Source organism: Balaenoptera musculus, chromosome 17 (genome assembly GCF_009873245.2).
Source record: "Balaenoptera musculus isolate JJ_BM4_2016_0621 chromosome 17, mBalMus1.pri.v3, whole genome shotgun sequence".
Lineage (NCBI taxonomy): Eukaryota > Metazoa > Chordata > Mammalia > Artiodactyla > Balaenopteridae > Balaenoptera > Balaenoptera musculus.
The window spans coordinates 76,516,760-76,543,796 of NC_045801.1; the positions used below are offsets into that span (position 1 = coordinate 76,516,760).

Sequence of the window (27,037 nt, forward strand, 5' to 3'; positions counted from 1 at the left end):
GGCTTTTTACAGAGTTCTGCCTTGCTGGGAATGCTTCCGCCCACTCAAACATATCCCGGTTTATTTCCACTCACCTTTTGGACCACTTTTCAAACGCTACTTTCTCTAAGAAATCTCTGTGATCCATGGCAGAAGGTTGGGTTTTTGCTATAAGAGCACCTGGCACTTCTCTCCCATCTTGTACTTACAACTATAATTAACCAAATAATTACGTACCTACTGTCTTAATATTGATCACCTTTGCTAGAAAGTAAACTCTAAGGATGTAGGGAGGCTGTGCCTGATACCCCAGTGCTAACCAGTACCTACCACCACGGAGCACAGAGAGAATTCGCTGAATGAACACACGCCTGCATGAGACGACAGTATGTTGCTTTTTTTTTTTTGGCCGAGCCCTGTGTCTCGTGAGATCTTAGTTCCCTGACCGGGGATCGAACCCCCGACAGTGGAAGCGCGGAGTCCTAACTCCTGGACGGCCAGGGAAGTCCCCAGACGACAATATTTTTTCATTAAATTTAATACAGCGCTTAATTTTTTTTTCCGGATTAATTTGCCGATTACTCCACAAAAACACATGACGAATAGTGAGAATTCCTTGCAACTTAAATTCTATCTTAATTCTATAATTCTAAATAAACTATATTAAAAGTATCACATAAAATTCACTTCCACAAGTTGAATCTAACAATAAGCCAGTGAGAGGATTAGGGTAGATATACCTGTTTCAGAGATTAAAAAAAAAAAAATTAAGTGGCAGAACTCACACACCTAATATATATACATATATATAACAAAAAAAAATCCCTAAAATCCAATTCTTGAGTCTGTGCTTTCCTACCCACTGTCTGCCACGCAGGGCAATTTGTGGCCGAAACAAGTATTTTCCAAAAATAAGCACGGCTCAAAAACTGATATGATTATAGTTAAATGTTTTCTCCCGGGTAATGAGAAGTTCTATTTATGTGCATTTGTGCTTTAATAAACCTTAAGGTTTAAAAAAAAGATGTTAACCAGAAACGTTACTCATCTTCAAACCTCCACCCTGTGCTATCACATCCCAGATCGCTTTCATTTCACTTCCCCGCAGCTTGTGACCGTCCCCTCAGTTGACGAGTGTAAAATGACAAACCCGGGCCACCACGTTCTCTCCTAACAGCCCGCAGAGCAGACTTACTCCATCACTTAAGGGCCGTGGGCGAGCACGCCGTAAAGCCCGAGGACGGTTCTTCCTTTCTCTCAGGCACCACTGTGCCCGACGGTCGGACACTCTGGCCCCGGTCCCGGGGATCCATCGCCACCCCAACCCCTACAGGTCGGGAAACCGAGAGGCCCGCGTGCGACTTACTCCACAAACGCCCTGGAGCAGAGGCAGAGGATGCAGGAGCCCTCCCGCAGGTCTTCAAGGAAGAGACACATCTCCGCCACGAAGCTCCACTTCTCGCAGTACATCGTAGCGCCTCAGAGGAGGCGGCCACGCGGCAGACGGCGCGGGAAGGCCTCCCGGACGCTGTTCGGCTGCTGGGGACCGAGCGGAGGACTGGAGGCGCGCCCGGCTGCCGGGGAAGAACGGGCCCAGGAGCGCTCCAGCCCGGAGCACGGGAGAAGCCGCAGACGGAAGTGGTTCCGGGGGTGGAGCACAGGAAGGGACCGGGCGACGGGCGGTGTCACACTCAACGCTGCTCGGGCTGCAGCCGGCGCTTGGCTTTTTCCTTCCGGGTCTCTCGGGGAGAACGGCCGTTCGAGTTCCTCTGCTTCCCCGGGTGAGCCACCGAGGAGCTCCCGCTGCTGCTGCGGGGTGAGGGCGAGCCGAGCCCCCTCTGCTTGCCGCCCGAGGTGCGTCGTCCCCGCCTGGGCCTCCCCGCGCTCCTCGGCGCCCTGCCAGCCTCCGGGGCCGGGGCGCCGCGGCCGCGCTTCTCGTCTCGCCGGGGCCGCGCGGAGTCCCCGGCCTCCCGCCGGACTCGGGCTTCGGCTGGGGCCCCAGAGTGGCCAGGAGGGAAGGCCCGGCCTGGGTCACAACGAGCCCATTCACCTCGTCCCGCATCTCCCCTCGCGCCCCAAACGCTGCAGTTCGGCGGGCGCGGCCTCCACTTGGGTCGGGGCGAGGTGCCTCCCCCCGTCCCTGCAGGTCCCTGGGCTTCCCGGGGCCGCTCTGATGGGGAGGCGAGTGGAGCCCACTGTGTGAAGCCGAAGGTGGTCGTGGGGAGGGGGTCGCGTCCACACACGTCAGGCCCGGAGGGAGTCCTGGTCGATGCCCCTTTATACCACCTGTGTGACCCGGGCGGGCCACGGAACCCTCCTGGGCCTCGCTGTGAGCATCTGTAAATAGGGATGATTCGTAGGACCTGCCTCCTCGGACTGCTGGAAGGACCGAAGTGGGTATCAGACTTCTCACCTGTGCTGTTAATAGTCCGGGTGGGTCTGTACTCTGGAGGCGCCTGGCTCTGTTTCGGTCTCCGGAGTCTGCAGCCTGTGAAACAGGGCTCAGCCCTCCAGCTGCTGATTATATACGAAAGATACATGTGCACAAACCAGGATGTCGAAAACTGGAGCAGCGCTGCTGGATTTGAAAAAAGCAATCAGTGTTTGGTGCGTGGCATTGGTTGAGATCGCCCAGGCAGTTTCCTCCTGAAGCACGTTCAGACTTGAAGGTTGTCGGAGCACTTAGGACTTGGCTTGTGCGGTGGATGCCGGAGTTGGTTTGGTATTCCTTTAGAATATGTAAGAGCTAAGATAAAATCCAGACATTTAGAATGGCCCCTAATATTTTGGCCGCATTTACTGGTGAGTGGAAGTAGAAGGTTAATGTTCAAATGAAATGTTTATTCCCGCATCCTTACTGCTGCCTTACTCATGTTAGTGACTCAAAAAGATAAGACTGCTGCACAGTTACACCAGTACGGTCGTGTTAACATTTGGGGGGATGAGGATAGTTAAGAAAATAAGGGTGGAACAATAATTATGAGACAGAGTGGAAGATTTTAGCTAGGACATTCTAGGATTGAAAAAACAACAACAAAAAAAAACCACCTTGAAAGGTAATTCATCTCAGAACCTAGAGTTCGAAGCTTGAAATCCAAAAGATATTGCTTTAGAGATAAAATGGTTGAGTTTGCCAGATAGCATAACTGAAATATTAAACTTCAGTTTTATTGATGGTTTGAAGTAGAGTGTACTCACTAAAACTGAGTACAAAAGCCCTGTTGAACCATTATTAAATCTGCAAAAAGGAAAAGGGAAAATTAATTTGGGTTTCAGTGAGTATTTCTTGTAATTGGCATTTTCAGCACATCCTCAATGTGGCTCATATACTAAAAGTAAGAAATGAATCTGCTACCATCCATGGTGCTAAAAGTACCAGTAATGGTTAAAAAAAAAAAAAAAAAAGGAATAGATTTATTTCCTTAAGTTTTTGTAGAAAACAAAACAAAAAAATCCTGTTTTATTAGTTTTTGAAATATTCTGATTTTAAACATCTATAAAGTTAATTATTGTAAATGTTCCTTGCCATCAGTGTCAACATGCTGATATTTCAGCTTGTCAACTTTTTCTTACAAGTTACGTGAATTCCACATGGGAAAATATGTGATGCATAGGACTGTTTCATTGGAGATTTCTTGGGGGGAGGGGTTAGGAAATAACCTAGAATTTTGGTAACTAAAATATTATATCTCCCCCAAAACATCTTTTAACAATTACAGTTTTTATTGGATTAAAATAAAGTGGTAGGGAGTCACGTACAGCCTATGGTAAATTGGAGGGGAAGAAGAGCCAGGCAGAAGTAGAGGGAAGATAGAAATTGCAATCTTAATATTTTCAGCCTTTCTGTTAGAGAGAGAGAGAGAGACTTGAAGTATAATGAAAATCAGGAAGTAGGAGAACTGGGTTTTAATTTTGGCTCTTGGTTTTTCACTGAATTAATTTAGTAACTGGGTAAGTCAACTTGGCTTTCTATTATTAACTTTTCCGCAAAATTAAGAGGTTGTATTCATTGAGTTCTAAGGCCATTTTCCCATTTTATCATAAGTAAGTATTTTATCAATTCAAAAGCTTGTTATTTAAATTCCTTTGATAGTTCTCTAGTGACAAACTTTAGGACACTGTCTTGGTCCACATTTTTGTCAAAAATTTGGATGAACAGAGTTTACATCCATCTGTGTTTAGTTAGCCAGCATTGGTTAGGTGCCTAGTATGTGCTAGGCATATTATTCTAAGTGCTTTTACATATGTTTTCTCATATAACGATCTATTTAGTGACATATCCCCTGTGTTTAGAATAGTGCCGAGCGCAAACTACATACTTGTTTGATAAATATTTATTGAGTAAATGAATTAAAAACCGAGTGATGTAAGTCTTTTGGGGGGCATCCTCTTTCTTATACACTGTATTCTATCCCCTCTGGCCTAGGCCTCAACAATAATCTCTCTTGCATCATCCAGTTCTCGTTCTCCCATTGATACATCATCATTGGTATTAAAAACTTCTGTATTTTTGTTCATCGTAAGACAACAAACTTGATCCACATTCCCTTCTGGATACCCACCTGTTTTTCTGTTCCTTTGTGCAACAGTAATCCTCTGAAGAGTTGTCCGTATTTGCTATTTGCAATTCATTCCCTCCCATTCTTTCTTGAATTTTCTCCACCTGACTTTTATCCCCACTCTATCAAAACCGTTCTTATCAGGGCTTGTCAGTGCCTCTGTGTTGTAAAATCCAAGGATCAATGATCTTTATCTTACTAGACCTCCCAGAGTCAGTCATATGAAACAGCTGAGGACTCCTTCTTTCCTGAAACACTTTCTTACTTTGACATCCAAGATGCCACGCCTGGAAGGAGAATGCTGGTTCCTTATTGGCTTCCCAGCTTCTAAAGTGTTGAATGCCCCAAGGCTCAGTCTTGGAAACTTTTTTATTTTATATTCATTCCCTAAAGGGATCTTCCTTAGTTTTAGGTTTTCAATACTGGTCTATATGTCACCGAATCCCAGGTATATTTCTTTAGCCCTGACCTTCCTGCTAAACTCTGCTTGTGTCCAGCTGCCTACTGAACATCTCCACTTGGATGTCCAGTAGAACCTTAACGTGTTCAGACCTGAATTCCTGATGGCCAGGAATTCCTGCGGTGTCTAAACCTGTTCTTCTGGCAACTCCATCCTCTCACAAGCAAGCTGACGATGACGATGATGATGATGGTGATAGTAACACTTGTTTAGTGCCTTTATGGTGGAAGGCACTCTTCTGAGCTTTTTTCACGAAGTCTCATTAGGTAGGTACTGTTGATATTCTCATTTTATAGATGGAGAAACTGATGTTACGTAACTTGTCTGGGTCACACAGTAAGTGGCAGAGCCTCCCAGGATACAAACCCATGTTGCCTGGACACCATGAGGCCATATCAGACTTCCCCTCTCGCTCACGTTCTGCATGCATTCACCAGCATATCCTGTTGGCTTTATCCTCAAAATATATCCAGAAGCTGATCATGTCTTACAGCCCTCACTCTGGCACACCTGTCCCAGCCACTTTCATCACTCATCTCAGTGACTGCAATAACTTCCTGTTTGCTCCCTGTGCAATGTATTCTCCACACAGCAGTCATTTAGAACCCACCCTTCTGGTGCCTTTTCCCTCTCACTTAGGTGAAAGCTGGCCCACAAAGTTCTGCAGTGCTCCCCACTTCTGACTGCCCCCCCCTCTGCCCCGTCCCTCTTCCTCAGCCTGACTGCTTTGCTGACCACCCCAAGTGCACATCCTTTGTACTCACTGTTCTTTCAGCTGGAATTCTCTTCCAAATGCCCACACGGTTTGCTTCCTCACGTCCTCAGGTCTTGGCTCAAACATCCTTTTAGAGAAGCCTTCCCAGACCACACTGTATAACGTAGCAGCCCTCTCCTCCTTACCCCCCTTGCCTGCGGGATGTCGTCTCCATGGCACCTCCATCATCTAATGTAGTATATCTAAGTTCTACTGTTATCCCAGTTTTATCGATCTTAGCAAACCCAGGCCCAGGCGGGTTACTCTACCTGCTCTGCTCGATATTGGGTAAGCAGAGTCAGTCACAGGGCGTGACCTGAGTGGTGAAAGGTTACGGACCTGGTTCCGAGGGGTGGATGAAAGGATTAATAAGGATTCTGACTAGAAAAGAGGATTCTGTAGCTTTGTGATGGCTGTCCTACAACTTGAGAGGTTGTCTAGTGGAAGAGGTTCAATGGTACAGAGCTAGGTCCATGGGGAAGATTCCAATGAAGTAAGTGTTAGGAAGATCTTTTTAGCATTTCGATGAACGGTTTTGATGGTGGAAAGGGCACCTTTTGAGTTTTCTGTTCTGCAAGGTTTTAAATCAAAATCAGGGTTGATCATTTTTGGAGCAGGTCCTTGCGTGCAGCACTTGGACGCTGCTAGCAGACGGCTGGATCTTGCGAGGGGTCCGCATAGCCTCTGTCCCTGGGAGTCTGCCTTTGCACTGTCCCTCTCCCCTCCACTGTGTGTGCTAAGTGTGTGTAATAAATCAGAACGTAACTATGCACAAGAGGTATAGTTCTTTTACCAGTTTGGGTGGGGCGAGGTACTAAAGAAGGTTTTAAAATCACAAGATTTTACAATCCTATTAAAAATTGGAAATGAAACTAGATTTTTTTTTTTAAAGTCTTTTTGATGTGGACCATTTTTAAAGTCTTTATTGAATTTGTAACAATATTGCTTCTGTTTTATGTTTTGGTGTTTTGGCTGCAAGGCACGTGGGATCTTAGCTCCCTGACCAGGGATCGAACCTGCACTCCCTGCTTTGGAAGGCGAAGTCTTAACCACTGGACCACCAGGGAAGTCCTGAGACTAGATTATTGGGACAATTGTATTAAGCAGTAAGGGTCAGATCACGAAAATGATTGGTTTTCAGGCCTGGGAAAAGCTTCTTTTAACATATTTGAGAAGCTATCATAAATTTTTTTTTTTTTTTGACAAATGATCTGGCATCATTTTCTTTGACTTTTTTTAAAAAATTAATTAATTAATTAATTAATTTTTGCTGTGTTGGGTCTTCGTTTCTGTGCGAGGGCTTTCTCTAGTTGCGGCAAGCGGGGGCCACTCTTCATTGCGGTGCGCGGGCCTCTCACTATCGTGGCCTCTCTTGTTGCAGAGCACAGGCTCCAGACGCGCAGGCTCAGTAGTTGTGGCTCATGGGCCTAGTTGCTCCGCGGCATGTGGGATCTTCCCAGACCAGGGCTCGAACCCGTGTCCCCTGCATTAGCAGGCAGATTCTCAACCACTGCGCCACCAGGGAAGCCCCCAATTGTAAATTTTAATGTATTAATATTTGAAAGCTCTTTCTGCTGAGATGTAATTCATCATAATATTCACCATTTAAAAATGTGCAACTCAGTGGTTTCTAGTATATTCACAAGGTCGTACAACCATCACTACCATCCAGTTCCGGAACATTTTCATTATCCCCCAAAGACACCTCTGTTTCCATTGGAAGTCACTTCTCATTGTCCCCTCCCCCAGCCTCTGACAGCCACTAACCTTTCTGTCTGTGTGGATTAGCCTGTGCTGGGTATTTCATGTAAATGGAATCATACAAGGTGTGGCCTTCAGTATCTGACTTTTTTTTACTTAGTATAATGTTTTCAGGGTTCAAGCATATCGTAGTATGAACTAGTACTTCATCTCTTTTTGTGCCTGAATAATATTCTGTTTTCTGGGTATAGCATATTTTTATCCATCAGTGGATGGACATTTGGGTTGTCCATTTTTTGGCTATTATGAATAACGCTGCTGTCAACACTTGTATGCAGATATTTGTGTGAATATATGTTTTCCGTTCTCTTGGGTGTATACCTAGGGCTAGAATTACTGGGTCAAATGGTAACTCTATCTTTAGCTTTTTGAGGACTGCCAAACTGATGTCCATGGTGACTGCACCATTTTATATTCCCACCAGCAATGTATGAAGGTTCTAATTTCTCCATATTATCAACAACACTTGTTATTTTCCTTTTTTTTTTGAATATAGCCATCCTAGTGAGGAAAGCTCTCATTTTAAAAAGTAGTAAGTTTTGCCATGTTGCACTCTAAATGATCAAACACTGGTAAATTTTAGCCGTTTGCCTCTTTAGATGGATTGATTAAAATGTGATGTAAATAAAACATAGGTTGTGGGCTTAATGTGTGCTGCTGTGTCCACCTTCTGTTACCATAACAGGCCCAGATTTCTCACAGATAAATGCTATTGGTTACAAGGAAACTGGACTAAATCCTCTAACCCTGGAAGAACAAGTCAGTTCTGTGCCCTGCTAATATGCCAGTTATTAGCAAGATAATCTTGGCTTCAAGACAACATGTAATTGCTCTTGTATATCTGTCTCTCCCTCTCCCTCCATCCCTTTCTTTCATTTTTTCATTTCCTGCCTCATCCTCAAAGGACTTGAGATGATTTTCATTAAGTTTATATGGTATGGAATAATGATAAAATATCTCTAAGGGTAGAATCAGAAGCAGAGAAAATAGGAATGGAAGAAGGAAATCTTATGTAGGAGAACATGATCATGAGGGCTAATATAATTGCATCATCGAATATCATGTTTGACCATCAGCTTATTATCTGGCAATTACTAAAAAGAGACAGAGTCTGTTACACATCTTAACTTCATACTTTTTCTCTGAAGAAGCAAAGTTTCTATAGCTGTGAATTTAAAAAATGTCTTAGGTGGGGCTTTATAGTGTGGAACTAAAACAGTGTATATAGGTGTCCTCACTAAAAGCATTGGTAGTGTGAGTATAATTTTTAATTGTGATACACTAGTATAGGGCTGTAAGCATAATTGTCACACATTGGTGAATGTGTCTTGCCATTTACTTTATGGAAACTCTATCTCTGGGTATTAATGATTATCTTTTTTTAAATCGTATTTTTCTTCCTTTTATATACTGTGTTTTTCAGAATACAGACATTGAAGCTTGGGACAAGATATTTATCTAATTTCTGGTAAGTTAAGTGAATGGTTTAGAGAATGACAGAATAATTGTATGCTGTATTTTTTCAATCATTTAAGATACAAGAGAAATTTTAGTGACTATAAGATAAAAATGACACTGACAAATTTGTATTATTGTATAATGTCAGAGGAACAGAGAGCTTTTCTATAAACTTGCTTGTAAAAGGTAATATCTAAAAATGTATGTCATCATTTCCTAAGAATTGGGTTACTTTTATTGAATCAGATATTGATGTTTTCTTCTATGAAGACTAGTTATCTCAACATAACTTAGTTTAAGATACAAACGTTCAGTATGATCCACTTAAGATATAAGTCACATTATTAAGATCAATCTGAAATTTCATTCGTCAGCTTTATTTTCCTCTTGTAATTGTAGCTTGTGAGTTATTTCAGAAGCTAAACCCAACACGCTTCACAAATGAAACCCATTTTCACATTTAAATCTGCAACAAAGTTAACTGTTAACAATCTACTCATTTTTGGTACTAAGAAAGGACTACACAGTACTCATGTAGGCTAAAACATTTAACATTTCAGCTGTGAAGAGAATAACTTTGGATTATTTTTCCCTTTTAGTGGCTAAATTAAAGACCTGCCATGACGTCGAAGAAAGAGACTGAATTTGTCATTTTCACCTAAAGAAAAATGATAGACAAAAACCAAACCTGTGGTACGGGACAGGATTCCATGCCCTACATGACTTGTCTGATCCACGTACTTGAAGAATGGTTTGGTGTGGAGCAATTGGAGGACTACTGGAATTTTGCAAACTATCTCTTGTGGGTTTTTACACCACTCATACTTTTAATACTTCCTTACTTTACTATCTTTCTTCTCTACCTTACTATTATTTTCTTACACATTTATAAGAAGAAGAATGTATTAAAAGAAGCTTACTCTCATAATTTATGGGACGGTGCCAGGAAGACGGTGGCAACGCTGTGGGATGGACACGCGGCCGTCTGGCACGGTAAGCGAGATTACTTTGAGTTCTGGGTTCCTGTTTGTGTGGGTGGCGCTGAAACCGTGTTATCCTTCCATTTTGTTGATTGAGGAAATACTGAAAAATATAATGGAAGGGATAGTTACTATTTCCTGTTACCTGTTTGCATGCATTGTGCATATATATGTCTTTCTTAAAATGATTTTTTCTGAGCACACTAGTTTCCATTAAACAAAGAACCACATAATAATGTAGACTATTACTCTAAGCTCAAAAAATTAATAGTTAAGAATCTAAGAGAGTAAGAGATGAATTAAAACAGTATAGAAAGCTGTTTTGAAAATGCTTTATTTTGCATTTACTTCCATTTTGTTCAAAATAAGTTTGACTTTCCCAGTGTAGAGATTTTTTAAAAATGAAATATTAAATAATATTAAATAGTAATAATATTAAATTAGATATAATATATGTACCAAAATTTACCCGTTTTCCGTTTGCTGTGTGACTTATTCAGCTGACGTGTTGTCATTTTAATCCTACATATGCCTGCAAATCTTTTTTGAGCGCTTGACTGTGCCGTACAGTCAAATGCTTAACGTGCATCAGTTCTTATAACGCTGTAGAGAGAGTCCATGTGTTATGTCCATTTTACAGTTTTCCCATAAGGAGACTGAAGAACGGCGAGGTTGTTATGTGCCCGAGGCACGCCAGGGCACCAGGGAGAAGGGCCAGGATGCAGCCCCCTATTCCTGGTTCCAGGCCTGTGCTCCTCTGATCTGTGCTGTGCCGCAGGCTTGTCCCCGGCTGGGCTGGGGTCAGAGTAGTGGTCGTCAGCAGCTTTGCAAGCGGGAACCACATGCCGTCGATGTGTTGAATTCTTAGTATTTACCCACTAGTACGCATGCCCCTGCCAGTCCGTACAGCTCTCACACCTGCTCGTGGTTGTTCACCTGAGGGGGGGTGCTGTTTCAGCATTCCGTGACCAGAGACCGTGTCTGTGTGGACTGCTCTTGTTCATTGTCTTTAAAGCAGTGAGACAGAAATTCAGTGGCCTCGTTTACAGTACTCGGGAAACTATGTCCCCCTCCCACTCATAACCCCCTATACTTCAGGGTAATATATATTGTAGGGAATTTGAATTTTTTTCTGTTTCAGGAGACATGATTTAATGTGGATAAATTCAAGTGTTAAACTTATTTTGTAGGAGCATATATAATTTTGAGGTATTTATTATTTATTTCTCTGAGGTATTTAAAAATATGCACCTATGGCTCAGAGGAAGTAAAATATAGAGTTCTTACCATGTTTTAATGTTTTATTTATAATAACTTAACATATTTTATTAAGATAAGTGATGCTTTCTAAAATGATTTTCTTCGCTCTCTTCTTTAGTGACATACACAAAAGGCGTTTGTGTGCATATCTGGATTTTGTATGGATGTCAAATCAGTTTTAATTTATGCTTTGTAAAGAATCTTCAGAGGAATTTTTTAACTAATAAAAATGTTCATTTTAGAAAATGTAGCGAGTAAAAATAAAGAAGAAAATAATAGTCACCTAAAATTTACCATGCAGTTGAATTCTGTGTGTTCATTGTTTTTTATTTGTGTGGCAGACTAGTATTTTCATGTCGCTAAGCCTCCTTACATGACTTACAAGGACCCTATGGACTCTGTAAATCCTGTAACTAATAGTTACCTATTGAACTGTTGTTTGTTTATAACTGGTTACTATAAGTATCTTTGTATAAGAATCTATCCAGTGTTTCCTGTTTTGAAGTTAAATTTAACCTCTTACCGTATATTATGTAAGTGCTCTGTCATTTTTCAAAAAAATCTGATTCTACTACATCAAGAAACATGAATTTGGTATTTCTTAAATACCTGCATTTCTAGGTAGTCTGTCAATGAAGCCCCTACCCTCAAGTTGCTTACAGCCTTTAAACTATAAAAATTTTGACTTTTTTACTTCACATTTTACTATTATTTTTTAAAGAAATGGACATATTTTATTCACTAAAAGGGTCCTATAAATTAAACCATATGTAGTAGAGTTTTTTATGGGAAAATTAAATTGGGGTTTCAAGAGAACATTCCCGCTGTCCTTCAGTTGGGTAAGAGTTTCCTTCCCCCTCCTCTGTCTTTCCGCCAGGGAAGGACTCCTGGGTCCGACTCCTGAGTTCAAACCAGGCTCTGCCAGTCACCGCTGGGGGACCTTGGACAGTTACCTGATTTCTTCTCTCCCCTCTCTACTCCCTCTTCCTCATCCTCCCTTCCTTTTGCAACAATTATGATTTTTTAAACTTTATTTTTAAAAAGTTTAGAATTACAGAAAAGTTGCAAAAATAGTGCAGAGTTCCTATTTTTCACTCAGCTTCCCCTAATGTTAACATCTTACATAACCATTTGTAGTTATCAGATTAACAGTGGTATAACGCTATCAACCAAACTACAGATCTTATTCACATCTTACCAGTTTCCCTGCCAGCGTCCTTTTACCAGGATCCCATCCTGCATTTAGTTGTCATGTCTCCTCCAATCTCTGACGGTTTTTTAGTCTTTTATGACCTTCAGACTTCTGAAGAGTACTGCTCAGTGATTTTGTAGACTCTTAATTTAGATCTGATGTTTTCCATAAATTGATTGAAGTTGTGCATTTTGATAAGAATCCCTCTGATGGTGGGTCCTTCTCAGCACATTGTATCCGAGGTTCATGATGTTGACATGTTTTATTGTTGGCGATGGTGACTTTGATCACGTGGTTAAGGAGGTGTCTGTTAGGTTTCTCCACCACAAAGTTGCTATTTTTTACTTTGTAATTGATAAACGTCTTGGGAGAACTCCTTTAAGACTATGTAAATAACCCTTCTCTTCAAACAAGATACTTAACTTTTCTGGACTTCATTTCCCTCTTCTGTAAAATGGGTTGTTGTAAGGATTCACTGGGCCTTGATGTAAAGTACTTAGAATAATTTTTATTACATAAGAAAAGTTCAACAAATGTTAGCTATCATCATTACAGAGCATCTTTCCCCCATAATTTGGAAAGCACTAAAATATATCACTTGGCTCTTGGTCACTATTAAGTTCAACTTCACACACCTACTATGTTCAAGGTTCCTAGTATTTTCAAGGTATATTTTTAGGCTATCAAAGTTTTGATTCTTATTGCTAGCAAGAAATGCATTTTGCCACCCAGTATATACATTACAGGTATATACTATTTCATCAAAAGTGTATATACTCTCTTCATGCGATCTGCTCTATTTTCTATTCTACTCTCTCTTATTTAAAAAGAAAAATGCTGACTATAACTGACTAAAGTGATTGCATAACTCAATGAGTGATGGCAACCAGCATTTGAAAATCACAGGTGCAGGTTAGCACGGGCGCACCTCTAGTAGGAGGTGTGGTGTGGGGAAGGGCACAGGTCGTGGAGTCAGACGCATGTGGGCTTGCGTCCTGGCCGTACCACTGTGTGACCTCGAGTAAGTTACATGGGCTATTCTTGGGTTTCCTCATCAGTGCAGGGATTCTGTGAGGACCAAATGAGATAGTTGTTATGGATCCAATACAGTGCCTGGCAGGTGAATGCTCCATAAATGTTCATTCTTGTTTCTATGGGACAAAAGTGAAAGCACTATTCATGGAGAAAGTAACTTTTGAACGAGGCTTTGAAGAATGAGTGGGAAAGAAATTGAGTAACTATTTCACACCATTTTGTTTAAAAATTAAATAGAAAGTTTTGCAGGAAAAGAGAAATGATCAAACTTGGTTCAAGGAGAGAGAAACAGACCAGTAATCGTGAAATATATTGGAACAGTGGTCAAAGTCTGTATCCTCCTCCCTTCACAAAGGGCCGAGAGCCCACAAGTTATACTAAACTTTTAAGGAACAGATAACGCCCATCTGTGTTTGAGAGTGTAGGAAAAAATGTGGAGCTACACAGTTTATTTTGCAAAGCTAGCAGAACTTTGCTATCGAAACTAAGGAGAACACAAAAAGGAGATTTGCAGGTCAGTCTCATAGAATGTAGTTTTATAAAATTCAATAGTTATGATAAAAAAAAATCTTAGGAAGTGAAGACTAAAAGATACTACTTCAGTAAAGGGAATGTACCAGAAATCTTCAACAAAGATGATCCACATTGGAGAAGTGGAGAAGTATTAAAATGAGTCCCATAAGCAGGCGCCAGGACAAGGAGGCTCTCACCACTACTATTTAACATTGTCCTGGAGCTCCTAGAAATAAGTATAGAGATGAGAAAAGAAGAGATGCCTGAAAGAACCAAGTGAATCCACTTATCAGTACTAACATGATTAGTTAGCAAGGGAAATGGGCATATGATAAACACAAATTAGTAACTACTCATATACCACCAATAATCATTTTAAAATGGAAAGAAAAAATGCTATTTGAGACTAAATCTAACAAAAAACACATAAAACTTTATGGAGAAACTGGATACTTTACAAATGGAATTCAAAAAAGGTGAAGTGGATAGACAGTCTCAGCGTAGTGGAGATGTTGCTCGAAGCCCACACTCCCAGTTCCTTTACCAATTCGGTAGAACATTCTAACACTTTTTCATCAACGTCTAAAATTCATATAAAGGGCAAACAGAATAACCAAGACAAATTGAAAAAACAAAAGAGGAAGTTTTCCCCTATCATATCAAAACCATTAACATTGATTAAATGTTAATGATCATTAACAAGGATTAAAATTACGGCGTGGTACAGGGAAAGGATCATCACAATACATCAAATAGATTAAAAAGTCAGAAATTGTGAATTTAGTAAATGATAAAAGTGGTATTCCAGATCAGCAGGAAAAGATATAGGAAAATATTTGGTGATCTCCAAGTACGGAAGGTCTTAAAGAAGATGCAAAAAAACAAAAACTGTTCAAAGACAGAACTAAAAGACACATCAAAAGATGGGGCAGATCACCACAAGTCATTTACAACATAGCTTAGAAAATAATAAATTAGTAAGAAAAGAAACCCAACTTAAAAGTGGTCTAAGCATGTGGTCTAAAAATGGTCTAAATATAAATGCCAATAATTATAACAGATTCATAAGCCCACTAGTAATTAGGAAAGTGCAAATTAAAACTGCACTGAGATAGCATTTTTACTCAAAAGATTGGCAAATAATTAAAGTTTGTTGACATTAAAGGATGAGAACGTGGAGATGGGAACTCCCAGTGCATGTGAGAAAGTACTGTAGTGTGGCCAGTCAGGAGGATGATTTGGTAGTTTCTGTTATAATTTAAAATGGGCGTACCATATGATCAACAGTTGCCCGTCTTAGAATCCAGTCTAGTGATAAATTCACACATGATAAAGTGATAAAGTGCACAAGGATGCATGTAAATGAAGGTTCATTGCAACCAATATTTGAAAAATTGGGAACAATCCAGTTGCCCCTAAATAGGAAAATGGCTAAATGTACTGTGATAGGAATTCGTTATGGAATACTTTACAGCCATTAAAAAAATCATTTAAAAAAATCACTACATGTGTATATCAAGTAGATGTCCAAGATATGTTGCTGAATGGAAAAACTGAGATTCATTACTATAGTCCTAATAGGAAACTACCTGTGTTAAAACATGCACACACCCCAGTACTGAATAAAATGCAGGGTGTATTCAGGACCAGAAGATGAATCATTCATGGGTGAGATGTATGCGGAAGGATGAACCTGGAAAAGTAGACTGAAATTAGGCTTTAAAGGCTCTTGAATGCTATGCTCAGGAGTTTGACTTTATTTTGTAGGTAGTTTGCCTCTGTGTGCTTTCCTGAGGAACACTCAAAAGGATGGTATTGTTATTTTACCGTAGTGTGTAGGTGTATAGCCTTAAAAATGGATTTTTGGTGACAAATTTAGAAAGGATCTATCTCTTAGGAGAAGATTATCCTTATCTGGATTCTTGATGCTGATGTCTAAAGCCAGTAGGCAGTAACTCATTTACATAATAAATAATTGCTATGGAGATGAGGCCAACTGAGCTCCCTGTGACCTTCAGATCCTCTCCCTGTGGGCGAAGCTTCGCGGAAGCCAAAGAATCTGGAGAGTGCTTAGGCTCAGGGAACAGAGCAGGGGAGGTAAATAAATGCGCATCTCTTGGCATCAAATAAGAGAACCACAATCGTCACAGAGTAGGGCTGTTTTCATTGAAGGGGCCCAGACCACTCGAAATGTGCATAAAATGTGCATACAGAGGCTCTCCGTCCCTGGACAGCGGATGGACGGACGGTGGCGATAGCTGCATCCCTGACTGAGTTCTCTGAGCTGGTGTTGCCCATCAGACCCCCAGGACTGGGGTTCTGTAGGCAGGAGAGGACGGGGCCGCACTTCAAAACCAACACTGGGAAGAGGGAGTGATAGATTTAAGAGTTTTTGGAGGTAAAAGGCACAGAAGCTGGTGACCAGGGGAATACAGAGCCTGAGGGAGGAGCAGGGAACGTGCCCCAGGATTTCTGCTTTTGCTCGACAGGGAAACATGGGACAGGAAGTGCTCCTTTAGAGGCGGTCACGTGAGCAGCACAGAGGAGGGAGGCGCCCTGAGTCCACGTGACACCGAAAGACTCTGACATCACTTGATCGGTAATTGGGACCTAAAAGGCCTTGACATTGACCAGAGTGATTATCTGCTGGTACTTTTATAGCGAGGGGCGGTATGACCACATCCACGCTTTACAAGTGACACAGTTGAATATTGGGGCTTAATATTTAGTGGCACGATGGTAAACTCTAGTTTTTGTCAATAATGAATTGATTCATTGAATTTTTCTACTTTCAACCAGGTGATTTGGTATTAAGTAACAATTATTTCTCAATTCTTTTTTTTAAAAAAAAGGTATTCTGGAAAAACAAGAGAGAACCTCAGGAATATTCTGTATAGAATCCCTGAAAGAAGTATTCTTTATTTCTTAGAAAATTTATCTGATGGGACAATCGATCCTTTGGATAACGTCAGACAACTTCAGTGACTGTTCTAAGTAAATTGAATTATTTGAATTAGAATTCGGTAATTGGGAAGAAATGTTAAAAGAATAGACACATACAGAATCTTGAAATATCATTAAATTTAGTTTTTAAAAACATTCTCTTGAGCCCATTTGAAATATTACCAAGTAGTTTATTCCTTCAGTAGTAGAGAAGGGGGGCAGTGGAACTCTGTCCCTGCCCGTGTCAGATACCTTTGGCAAGTACCGGTTCTTAGAAGCGGCGGAAGGCTTTCCTGCGCTTCTCCCGGGGCCAGGTTTTGCTTTTACAAGAGAAGCTTCCGGGAAGCGAGGGGGGTTTTGTTCTCTGATTCTTTAGCAGGGCCTCTCGTGAGTCTCTGGCCTGCCCTGCCCCTGGTTTTCTTGTGCACACGTGCTGAGGCCTGCGTGAGGCAGGGGAGTGGGTGCAGACTCTTGTTTGTCTCTGGGTTCCCGGGGATCCTACACCGAGCGCTCGCCCACATTCGGTCTTTAAGTGTTTGTTAACATTTTGGTTGTTTTCTTCTCTCCCACTTTTGTGGCACCTGCCCTCCCTCCCACCCGGGTGAGAGAGCGACCTCAGCTTTCTAACGGGCTGCTTTTTCTCCTTCTTAGGGTGGGAGTGAGGTTCTCTTATGGCTGCAGAGTTGATTTTAGTTTTCTCCTTTTCTGTATTTGCGACTGTTAACCTTCTCCAACAGTGAGAAACCAGGCTGACATTATCCTTAATATGTAAACTGATTTGATCAGTCCCCCTGGGTGTAATCAATCTCCCAACACTGCCACTATCCCCTGCCACTCAGGGATACCACCCTGCTCCACTCGGGTTCTGACCCCCAGCTTCGTGCCACGTGGCTCCCCTCCTTTGCCCACCCAGGCCCCAGCACCCTTTCTAGGCTCTTCTCCTGTATGGGTGCTCTTGTGACCGTTTGGGCTTTGACTCGCCACCCCGGGCCACCCTGTACGGATGCCCTCCTCGCCCTGCCTGGGCTCCAGCACCCACCACAGGCCACGCTCCACCCAGGCACCTACTGCGCCCCGGCCCACCCAACCGCTGTAGGACCGATATATTCAGGGAGGGAGGGAAGGGGAAAGTGGATGGAAACAGGGGCTTGCGCTCCCGAAAGAAAGACTGAGTGTCTGAGTTAGTAACCGTCCTTTAGTATAAATAAACTAATATTAAATACATTTTAAGTACCAGTATTTTGTCTTTCTAACAGGTTATGAAGTTCATGGAATGGAAAAAATACCAGAAGAAGGACCAGCACTGATCATTTTTTATCATGGAGCTATTCCCATCGATTTTTACTACTTCATGGCTAAAATTTTTATCCATAAAGGCAGAACTTGCCGAGTAGTAGCTGATCACTTTGTTTTTAAAATTCCAGGTAAACTTTCACTGTAGCTGGTGATATAAAAATGTTTAATTAACATAATCAAATTATGTGACAGTCTGTATGTCTTTGAGTTTAGTACCTATTTTAGGTAATATATCTAAATATAAAAACATTATGGCCAAAAATGTTATCTAATTTCTTTCTCTATTAACAGGTAGTCATTATTTTTTTAAGTTAAATCCTAAAAGAAATTGTAACTTTTGCCAAACAATTAATTTATATTTTGATATAGAAGGTAGTTGATTTTTCATGGTGAATTTTTCCATGAGATATTGATTTGGGAGTTTAATTTTATAGTAATTAGTGTTTGATTACTGTCAGTTTGATAGCAAATCAAAGTTAAACAAAATTAGCCAGGATATATTTTGTCTTTATATAATCATATAATATTGCCTCAGAAATCCTAACCTAAAGAGCCTATTATGTCTCTTATCACACTTGACTTGCTTGGTAGAATTATAACTCTTAAGATTGAGGACTACATTTTTTTTAATATTCATGTTCATAAAGGCTTCATACCTTTTTAAAAAGATTAATAAACTGAATGGTTTCAAACATGATAAGAGTTTAAAAAAAAATCATTCTAAAGTAAACTCATTAAGATTAAATCTTATTTTCTTCTGTCACGAAGTCAGCAGAAACAAGCCAAGAAAGTTTATAGTATGTTCTCTGGAATTGTAAAAGCAAAAGCCAACCATCAACCAGATAAACACCAGACAGTGAATGAAATAACAGTTCTCTTAGTGCCTTTCATAGACATGGTTAATGTTTCCAGCATCCTTGTGTCACTAAAAAGCCGTTTGTACTTTGTGTATAAACTAAATTGGCTATAAAAGGTATTTCATTAGACAGTAATATGATCACTTTATAATAAACTTGGAAACTAGAGGAAAGAAAAACATCATTATATGGTCTTACCCCCCTAACATGTATCCAGTTATCATTTTGATTTATTTTGCTTCATTTTTTAAAAAATTAATTTATTTACTTATTTATGGCTGTGTTGGGTCTTCGTTTCTGTGCGAGGGCTTTCTCTAGTTGCGGCGAGCGGGGGCCACTCTTCATTGCGGTGCGCGGGCCTCTCACTATCACGGCCTGTCTTGTTGCGGAGCACAAGCTCCAGATGCGCAGGCTCAGTAGTTGTGGCTCACGGGCCCAGTTGCTCCGCGGCATGTGGGATCTTCCCAGACCAGGGCTCGAACCCGTGTGCCCTGCATTGGCAGGCAGACTCTCAACCACTGCGCCACCAGGGAAGCCCTATTTTGCTTCATTTTTAATTTGCACATCTTCACGTTATGCAAACCGTTTTGTTCTTTTTTTTAAAATTTAATGTAGCATTAACATTTTCCCATGTTTTATAAATAACATTTTAAATATATGACTAAAATATTTACTTAACTAGTTTTCTCTTATGGAACATTAGGTTGCTTCCATTTTTTTCTTTTTATAAATAATAAAGGTGAATATTTTTATTTAGCATTTGACTTAAAAATTTCCCCCTTTATGATCTTTATGATCTTGTAATTTATTAAACCTCCCCTGTTTATTCATTTATCATGAGAATACATCTAGTGAAATCAGTGAACTTTTAACATAGTATAGGATGAAAATTATTTCTTCTCAATAATATTGATAATCTTGCTTCAGATCCTTAAATCTATGAGAAGTTTGGTTACTCTGCACAGTTTTCACTATCCATCCCCATATTTCCCAGTCTCAAGGGATAATGTATACAAACATCAGTCCTCTAAAGTTCCAGTTTAGGATTTGGTTAAAATATTTAATTGCTGATAGGATTATTTCCTTCATCCATAAATGGTTGTAATTTGAAAAACTGTATAATATTGAGACTGGAATTAATTGTTCCTGAGCCAACCACTCACTTTATTAAAAACTCTTAATGATATTGCTATTATTGCTATAATTGTTGATTTAAAAATTTTTTTATTGTGGAATTAGCAGTATGTAACTTTTAATTTCAATAGATTTAACTGTGGCTTACCAATTTTGGTAGGGCTAGACCAGTGAGACTCACATTCTCTTGAGTGATTCTCTTTCTTATAGAGTTAATGGAAGATTAGATGTGTGATTGCTGATGGGATGTCCTTTCTGATTGCTCTAATAAATACTGTAGACAGTGTTTGGCCATGAGATGCAGTGGAAGGAGCTTTGGACTAGATATACCTGGACCGGAATCTCTGCCCTGCCCTTTGCTAGGTGTGTGACTTGGAGCAAGCTTCTTAACTCTCTGAGTCAACTTTCCTCATCTGTAAAATGGGGATAAGAATCCCTATTTTCCCAGGTGTTTTTTTTTTTTTTTTTTTTTGGCCGCCACACAGCACGGCATGTGGGATCTTAGTTCACCGACAAGGGATCGAACCTGTGCCCCCTGCAGTGGAAGCATGGAGTCTTAACCACTGGACCACCAGGGAAGTCCCATGAGTTTTAATTAAGAATTTGAATATGTAGCCAGAGTAGTAGGTGATCACTGAGGAAGTAATCAACAAGACATAGCTATTAATTTACCAGCAATATTAATCTTATGTTAACCTTAAGAGTTGTTGTTGGTTTAAAAAAAAGTAAAAAAAAGAATTTACTGATTTAAGTATAGATAGTACATTATGTAGGTTGTGAAGATTTTTGCTCTTGAAGAATTGGACAAGAAGTACTTAAGATATATCTTCATGCTAATGTTTCTTACAGGGTTTAGTTTATTACTTGATGTATTTTGTGCTATACATGGACCAAGAGAAAAATGTGTTGAAATTCTGCGGAGTGGTCACTTGTTAGCTATCTCACCAGGTGGTGTTCGAGAAGCCCTGATTAGCGATGAGACCTACAACATCGTGTGGGGTAATCGTAAAGGCTTCGCTCAGGTTGCAATTGATGCAAAAGTGGTGAGTTGTATAAAACTGATTATTAAAGGAAAGCTATGTCTACTTTAAAATAAATGCTTAAATAGCTTAAGAGTATATCAGAATTTAGATACTGTCATTGCACTACTGTAAAAATTAGTGTCTGTAATTCTAAGATAACAATAAAGAAATATTCCTTGTGCATGGGAAGCCATCTTTATAAAAAAATTCAATCTGGAAATTTGCAAATATCTAGCAAAGCTTTATTTTATGCTTCAAAATCCAGCTTCTTTTAATCAGATTTATGAAATTTTTTGTATTCCTTCAGTTATACTTTTTTTCACAAGTATAATCAATCCAACTCTGTGTATTTTAATCCTTTGGTTCAACTGAGTTGGCGTGTTTCAGTGATGGCTATTGGTTGGTTTCATTATAATTCTTGTATCTGTGACCAATTTATATAACAATAGAGCTCAAATAATATATGGTTTCTACCATTTTTCATCAGCAAATGTGATCAGCTCTCTAATAGTATGAATAAAGATGAGAAAGAGATATTGGTGTAATTTAGATCTTTTTAAAAGAACGAATTTGTCAATAAAATTAAGTGTTCCTCTGGGATTCACTGTAATTATTCTACTTAGTAAACTGGAAAATCTGAATGCCATCTTGTTCTTTTCTTTTGCTTTGGAAAGTATATCTAAGCTTTTTGGTCTCTGTATTGTACTTTATCCTATGAAACATTTATTACTTATGGAATGTTTCTTCTTTGTTTTCTGTTTGTTTTCATTTCAGATTGTCTATCAGAAAAAGAAATCATAGCACTTGACAAGGTAGTTTTCTTTTCCAGCCAATAGTTAGAGACTGCTGCTAATACTTTCACATTTCTGTTTTTGTGTGTGTGTTTCCACTGCTGTCATGTAGACACCAGTCTGCACCCTTAGCTTGCCTGTTCATCTTGCAGATACAGACTTTTGATTAAAAAGGAAAGGATTATGGATGACTCCGTCTAACCCAAAAGCAACATTGAAGAAGAATGGACATTTTTCCCTTTATTTTTTAATTGCAGAGTTACAATAAAATAAATACAATTGAGCTCTATTCTCTACTGTACATATTTGTATATGTAATCCCTAGAAGTAAGTTTTGCTATAGTGCTTTAACAATGTGATCTTGGTATAAGTTAATGTACTTGTCCAAGTGTTTAATAATGGACAACATAAAAATTTAAACACTACTGTCCTATAGTAGATTATAAACTCCCTTAGGACAAAGCCACTTTTTATATTCTGAGTTTCTAGTACAATGACTAGCACTTAGTAGGCTCTCTGTATTTGTTGAATTGATTTTTTAAACACTACAAGAAAGGAGTCTTTTGAATTTAAGTCTATGTTAATAGTATTACTGATACAGAAAATTAATTTATAGCCCATTTTATTTTCCAAAAAGTCTTATGTACTAAGGTAGAAAACAAAACCTTAGACTTTATGAATAATGTAGAATATAAGATGATATATGCACAGTTGTTCAGAAATTAAGGATAATCAGCGTAAATGTACATTAAAGCAATGATAACAGCTAAAAACTTAAAGATAGTTCAATTTTCAGGTTTGTATTTTGAGAGAATTATTTCTTCCAAGGTTTAAGATAAAAGTGACAAAAATAGATTTGGAATCACACAGATTGATCATGGAATTCTAATTCCTCATCCTTAAGTTACAGTTTTAAGGACCATTGCCTGGAAGAAGTCTTGAAAGCAAAAAATTATATAGAGAAAGAAGCCCTTTTATCAATCCCTGAGTTTCTAGATAATTAATTAAGATAACCTAGATAGGGCTTCCCTGGTAGCGCAGTGGTTAAGAATCCACCTGCCAATGCAGGGGACACGGGTTCTAGCCCTGGTCCGGGAGGATCCCACCTGCCGCGGAGCAACTAAGCCCGTGCGCCACAACTACTGAGCCTGCGCGCTAGAGCCCGCGAGCCACAACTACTGAGGCCCACGGGCCTAGAGCCCGTGCTCCACAACAAGAGAAGCCACGCAATGAGAAGCCCACGCACCGCAACGAAGAGTAGCCCCCGCTCGCTGCAACTAGAGAAAGCCCGTGCGCAGCAACGAAGACCCAACACAGCCAAAAAAAACCCCGATAACCTAGATAATTTAAGGTTTTTTATATAAAACTTGAGAAAATTTAATAAACAGCCTTTTACAAGTTAATAAACAAAAATCTTTAACGTTGCTGATTTACAAAATAGCACTGTATCACTGATAAATCTTGTACCACCCTAACCTTTCTTAGCACTTTTAAAGGCTTTATGTTGGTACCCCTGTACAGTAAGTAGGTGACATATGTAATTATTCCAATGTTACAGATGAGGAAACTCAGGCACACAGAGATGAAGGGATGGAGGGACCCTGTCACACAGCAAGTCAGAAGCAGAGCTTACAGTTCAGGACCGCAGGCAGCTGGTACACTTCACAGTGAGTCCGCCGACCCCAAGATTAGAGGGCCTTGCAGATCCGCGAGGGAAGCCTTTCAGTCACATGAGGATACAGTTGTAAATGGCACCAGCATCTTATTTTAAAGAGCCCTTCTTAGGTCTCACAGAATTCTCATAAACTTTGAATAAAAAGTTACGACTGTTGTTACAAGACTAACCACATTTAAATTGAAACAAAGGAATGGAAATTCAAGTGAAAACAATCTAGGTCATCAATGGAAATTCACAAAATATTGGCAGAAAATATTTAAGGCTCATCTGAAAGTTACAGGCTTTTTGATATAATCTAATTCACTCTTATTTTGTGAATTCCTGAGAATTCTGACTTTGCTAAGAATTTTTAGGTAATTTCATAGCTAAATAATTTGGGAGAAGAATGAGCCCATTTAGTCTAATTGGAAAACAAATAACAGATGTAAAAGAAAATAGCATTCATTTCAATAAAATTGTTTATATGTATTATCTCAATCTATAAAAACCTTGAGATGGGATAATTATTATTATTGTCATTTCATACATGAAGAAACAGGTTTAGTGACTTGTCCAATGGTTCCCACTTAAATTTTTGTGGCAAAGTTAAGACTCCAAGGCCACACTCTATTCCCCAAGAATAGTTTTAACAAAATACACATTCTCTACCTCTTCACACACGTGTACATACATGTACAGAGATACATGTATACATGTAAGCAATTTGATTCTAGGTTACTTATGCAACTACCTTGTTATACAAAGTGTACACAAACAAAGGAATGAACTACAGTATGAAATTGTAATAAGGTAATGCTTGCAGCTGTAAGGCTGCAAGCTGGAATGTAAATTTAGAAACCAGGGTATAGCCTGGAATACTGAGTTTGTAGGGTGAGCCTTCTCCTGTTAGTATCTTCTAGAAATGCCCAGCTTCTGGAGAGTTAGCCATTTAAAGGATGATATATATACCTGAAGAGTCTTTATAAACTGCATCCTTCAATACTAACTTCGGGGTTCATGCCAGTCAGTAGACGAAAATCTAGCAGCACTGGTCAGAGAAGGCAAAGTGGTATATATATGAGCTGAAAGCTTTCTGTTCCTTCTTGGGCATCTTAAGTTCTCAACTCTAAAGACATTGTAGAAGTATTTAAAACATTAGGATTCCAACCATCACTTTATTCTACAAAACTAGTGGTGGTTTTAGGAAAATCATAATCTGAATTTTTTTTACAAAAGAGTCAGTCTACTTTGTCTTAGGTGTTAGCTTTGGGAATTAACTCCATCTGATTTTAAATTATTCATCGGACTGCTTTTTCTTTACCCGGCTTTCCTGGTTTTAAAATTGCTGCCGCCTGTTTCCTACCCTTTGTATTCAGAGAATACAAGCTAATTCCTTAGAAGCATTTTCTCTCTGTCCTGTTGATTCATTCCTTCTTTAGTTCACCTGTCACACTGTCTTTTAGTACCTGCTTTATTCCAGGCACTGTTCTAGGTGTTTCCAGCAGCGAACGAAACCAAGTCTGCTATGGGGGGGGGGGGGTCTTCCTTCTAGTGAGGGGAGAGAGAGAATAAATAAATGATCAGTTAGGTGATTGAGAGGGAGTAAGTTTTATGAAGAAAGCTGTGCCTGTAGTCTCTTTCCTTTAGTCCACCAGATTTTACTGCTTTCCAAAGCTGAAAAGGAATGGCTTTTTAAATGTCAGCTTATTTAAATGTTTCAAACCCTGCTCACTCAGGCAGGTAATTCTGTATTAACAAATGCTGATAGTAGACTGTAAGTAAAGTGATCCTCGCCCCCCCCCTCCAATTTTGTCTATTCTAAAACGTCATTTAATTCAGTATATTTTGTGTACCTTTTAAAGTGTTTTATTCAATTTTTTATCTACTTCAGTTTCGCCGTGGCGTAACTTCCTTACATGATCCTTTGCTACTTTATCCGTTGTTTCATGACATTTAGATAAGGTCTCCACTTTTAAAAAATCATATTTAATCATTCATATTCATGGAAAATAAAAGCCATGAACTTTTGAGCAGATATCCTCCAAAATAGTGATAGAAAGAGTTCTTTTATGTATAGGTTTTTCCTTTTTTTTTTCTTTTTTTTGGTGTTGAGTATTACACTTACTTCTGATTGATGTTGAACATTATTAGATTTAATAAGCTCACAAAAAAATGGTGTTTCACTAATTCCATGACAGCATCTTGCTAAAGCTTGTCATTTGAATATATGTAAGTTTCTCCATGGAGAGAATTTCTGTCTTGAAACTTTTTCTTCAGTAGCCCACCGAAACCAATTTAATTATCATGTTCATTTTACTTAATGATCACTTTAATCTTAATTTTGAGTTGCAAGAGTTCATGTGGAATGATAGGAAAGTTGGTAAATGAAATATTATATATTACCACTAGAAAGTAGTGTTTCCAATTTATATTTTTTTTACAAATGATCATGTTAATTTTAGCCTGATAAATCACACTGGTGATAACAGTATACCTTTATTTTTAAAATGCCTTGGTTTTGTAACTTAAACAGGCCCTCAAAAGTTTGCATTAGAGACATCAAATGGATTAATGTATTTACTTTTTAATTCAAATTCTCTCTTTAGCCCATTATTCCTATGTTTACACAAAATATTCGAGAAGGATTTAGATCCCTCGGCGGAACAAGTAAGTTCTGATTCATATGATTTTTCTAATCGTAATGTAATATTTAGAATGTAATATTTTAAGTATTTGGGCTTTTGAACACTACAGGGAAACTTTGAATTATTACTTTAGAAAATGCATATACTATTTAGATGTTTTTCTCTTTAAAATCTAAATGATAACTGGTTCTAAGTAATGGTGGTTCTAGATGTTAGATTTTTGTTAAGAGCCTCACATATATACTGAAGCTTATTTATCATGGGCTTTTTAAAATTACAGAGTGAATTTTCTAATTTACTGTGTTAAACCATGTTGTTGAGGTTTAAAACAAATGTACTTATTTGTAAATAAAGACTATCTTCCTAAATCATTCCTGAAGAAGTGACAGCTTTAAAAATGGATGGCAATAAAAAAAAATTTGGGAGAAGGGACAGAATTTGAAAGTCTATTTATCTTGAAAAAAGTATATATATATGTTTGTATAAATCTCTTTTTAAAATTTTTTTAAATTAATTTCTATTGGAGTATAGTTGATTTTACAATGTTGTGTTAGTTTCAGGTGTACAACAAAGTGAATCAGTTATACATATACACATAGCCACTCTTTTTTAGATTCTTTTCCCATATAGGTCATTACAGAGTGTTGAGTAGAGTTCCCTGTGCTATACAGTAGGTTCTTAGACAAGAAAATATTGAATTAAGATGAACAACCTAAGGATATATCATTTGCTTTAATTTAT

General features: G+C 39.2%; 2 protein-coding genes across 10 annotated transcripts in view; one reads left to right on the top strand and one right to left on the bottom strand.

The window, feature by feature from the left end:
• The window catches only part of TGS1 (trimethylguanosine synthase 1), a 35,963-nt gene extending 34,479 nt beyond the window's left edge, over positions 1-1,484 (bottom strand). For all 3 annotated transcript variants that reach the window (XM_036830141.1, XM_036830139.1, XM_036830138.1), the window contains exon 1: positions 1,346-1,484. In XM_036830141.1, coding sequence (XP_036686036.1) covers positions 1,346-1,449 — 104 coding nt within the window. In that variant the 5' untranslated portion in view covers positions 1,450-1,484. The remainder of the gene's footprint in view (positions 1-1,345) is intronic.
• A 197-nt stretch (positions 1,485-1,681) lies between these two features.
• The window catches only part of TMEM68 (transmembrane protein 68), a 34,543-nt gene continuing 9,187 nt past the window's right edge, over positions 1,682-27,037 (top strand). Inside the window, exons 1-7 of one of the 7 annotated variants that reach the window (XM_036830145.1) lie at positions 1,682-1,760; positions 8,937-8,981; positions 9,571-9,773; positions 9,865-9,964; positions 18,151-18,318; positions 21,031-21,224; positions 26,258-26,318. In XM_036830145.1, the coding sequence (XP_036686040.1) occupies positions 9,720-9,773; positions 9,865-9,964; positions 18,151-18,318; positions 21,031-21,224; positions 26,258-26,318 (577 nt within the window). In that variant the 5' untranslated portion in view covers positions 1,682-1,760; positions 8,937-8,981; positions 9,571-9,719. Of the gene's footprint in view, positions 1,834-8,936; positions 8,982-9,570; positions 9,965-16,506; positions 16,551-16,868; positions 16,946-18,150; positions 18,319-21,030; positions 21,225-23,552; positions 23,662-26,257; positions 26,319-27,037 lie in introns of those variants that run through there. The other 6 variants (XM_036830144.1, XM_036830142.1, XM_036830143.1 and 3 more) reach the window with 6 other exon arrangements.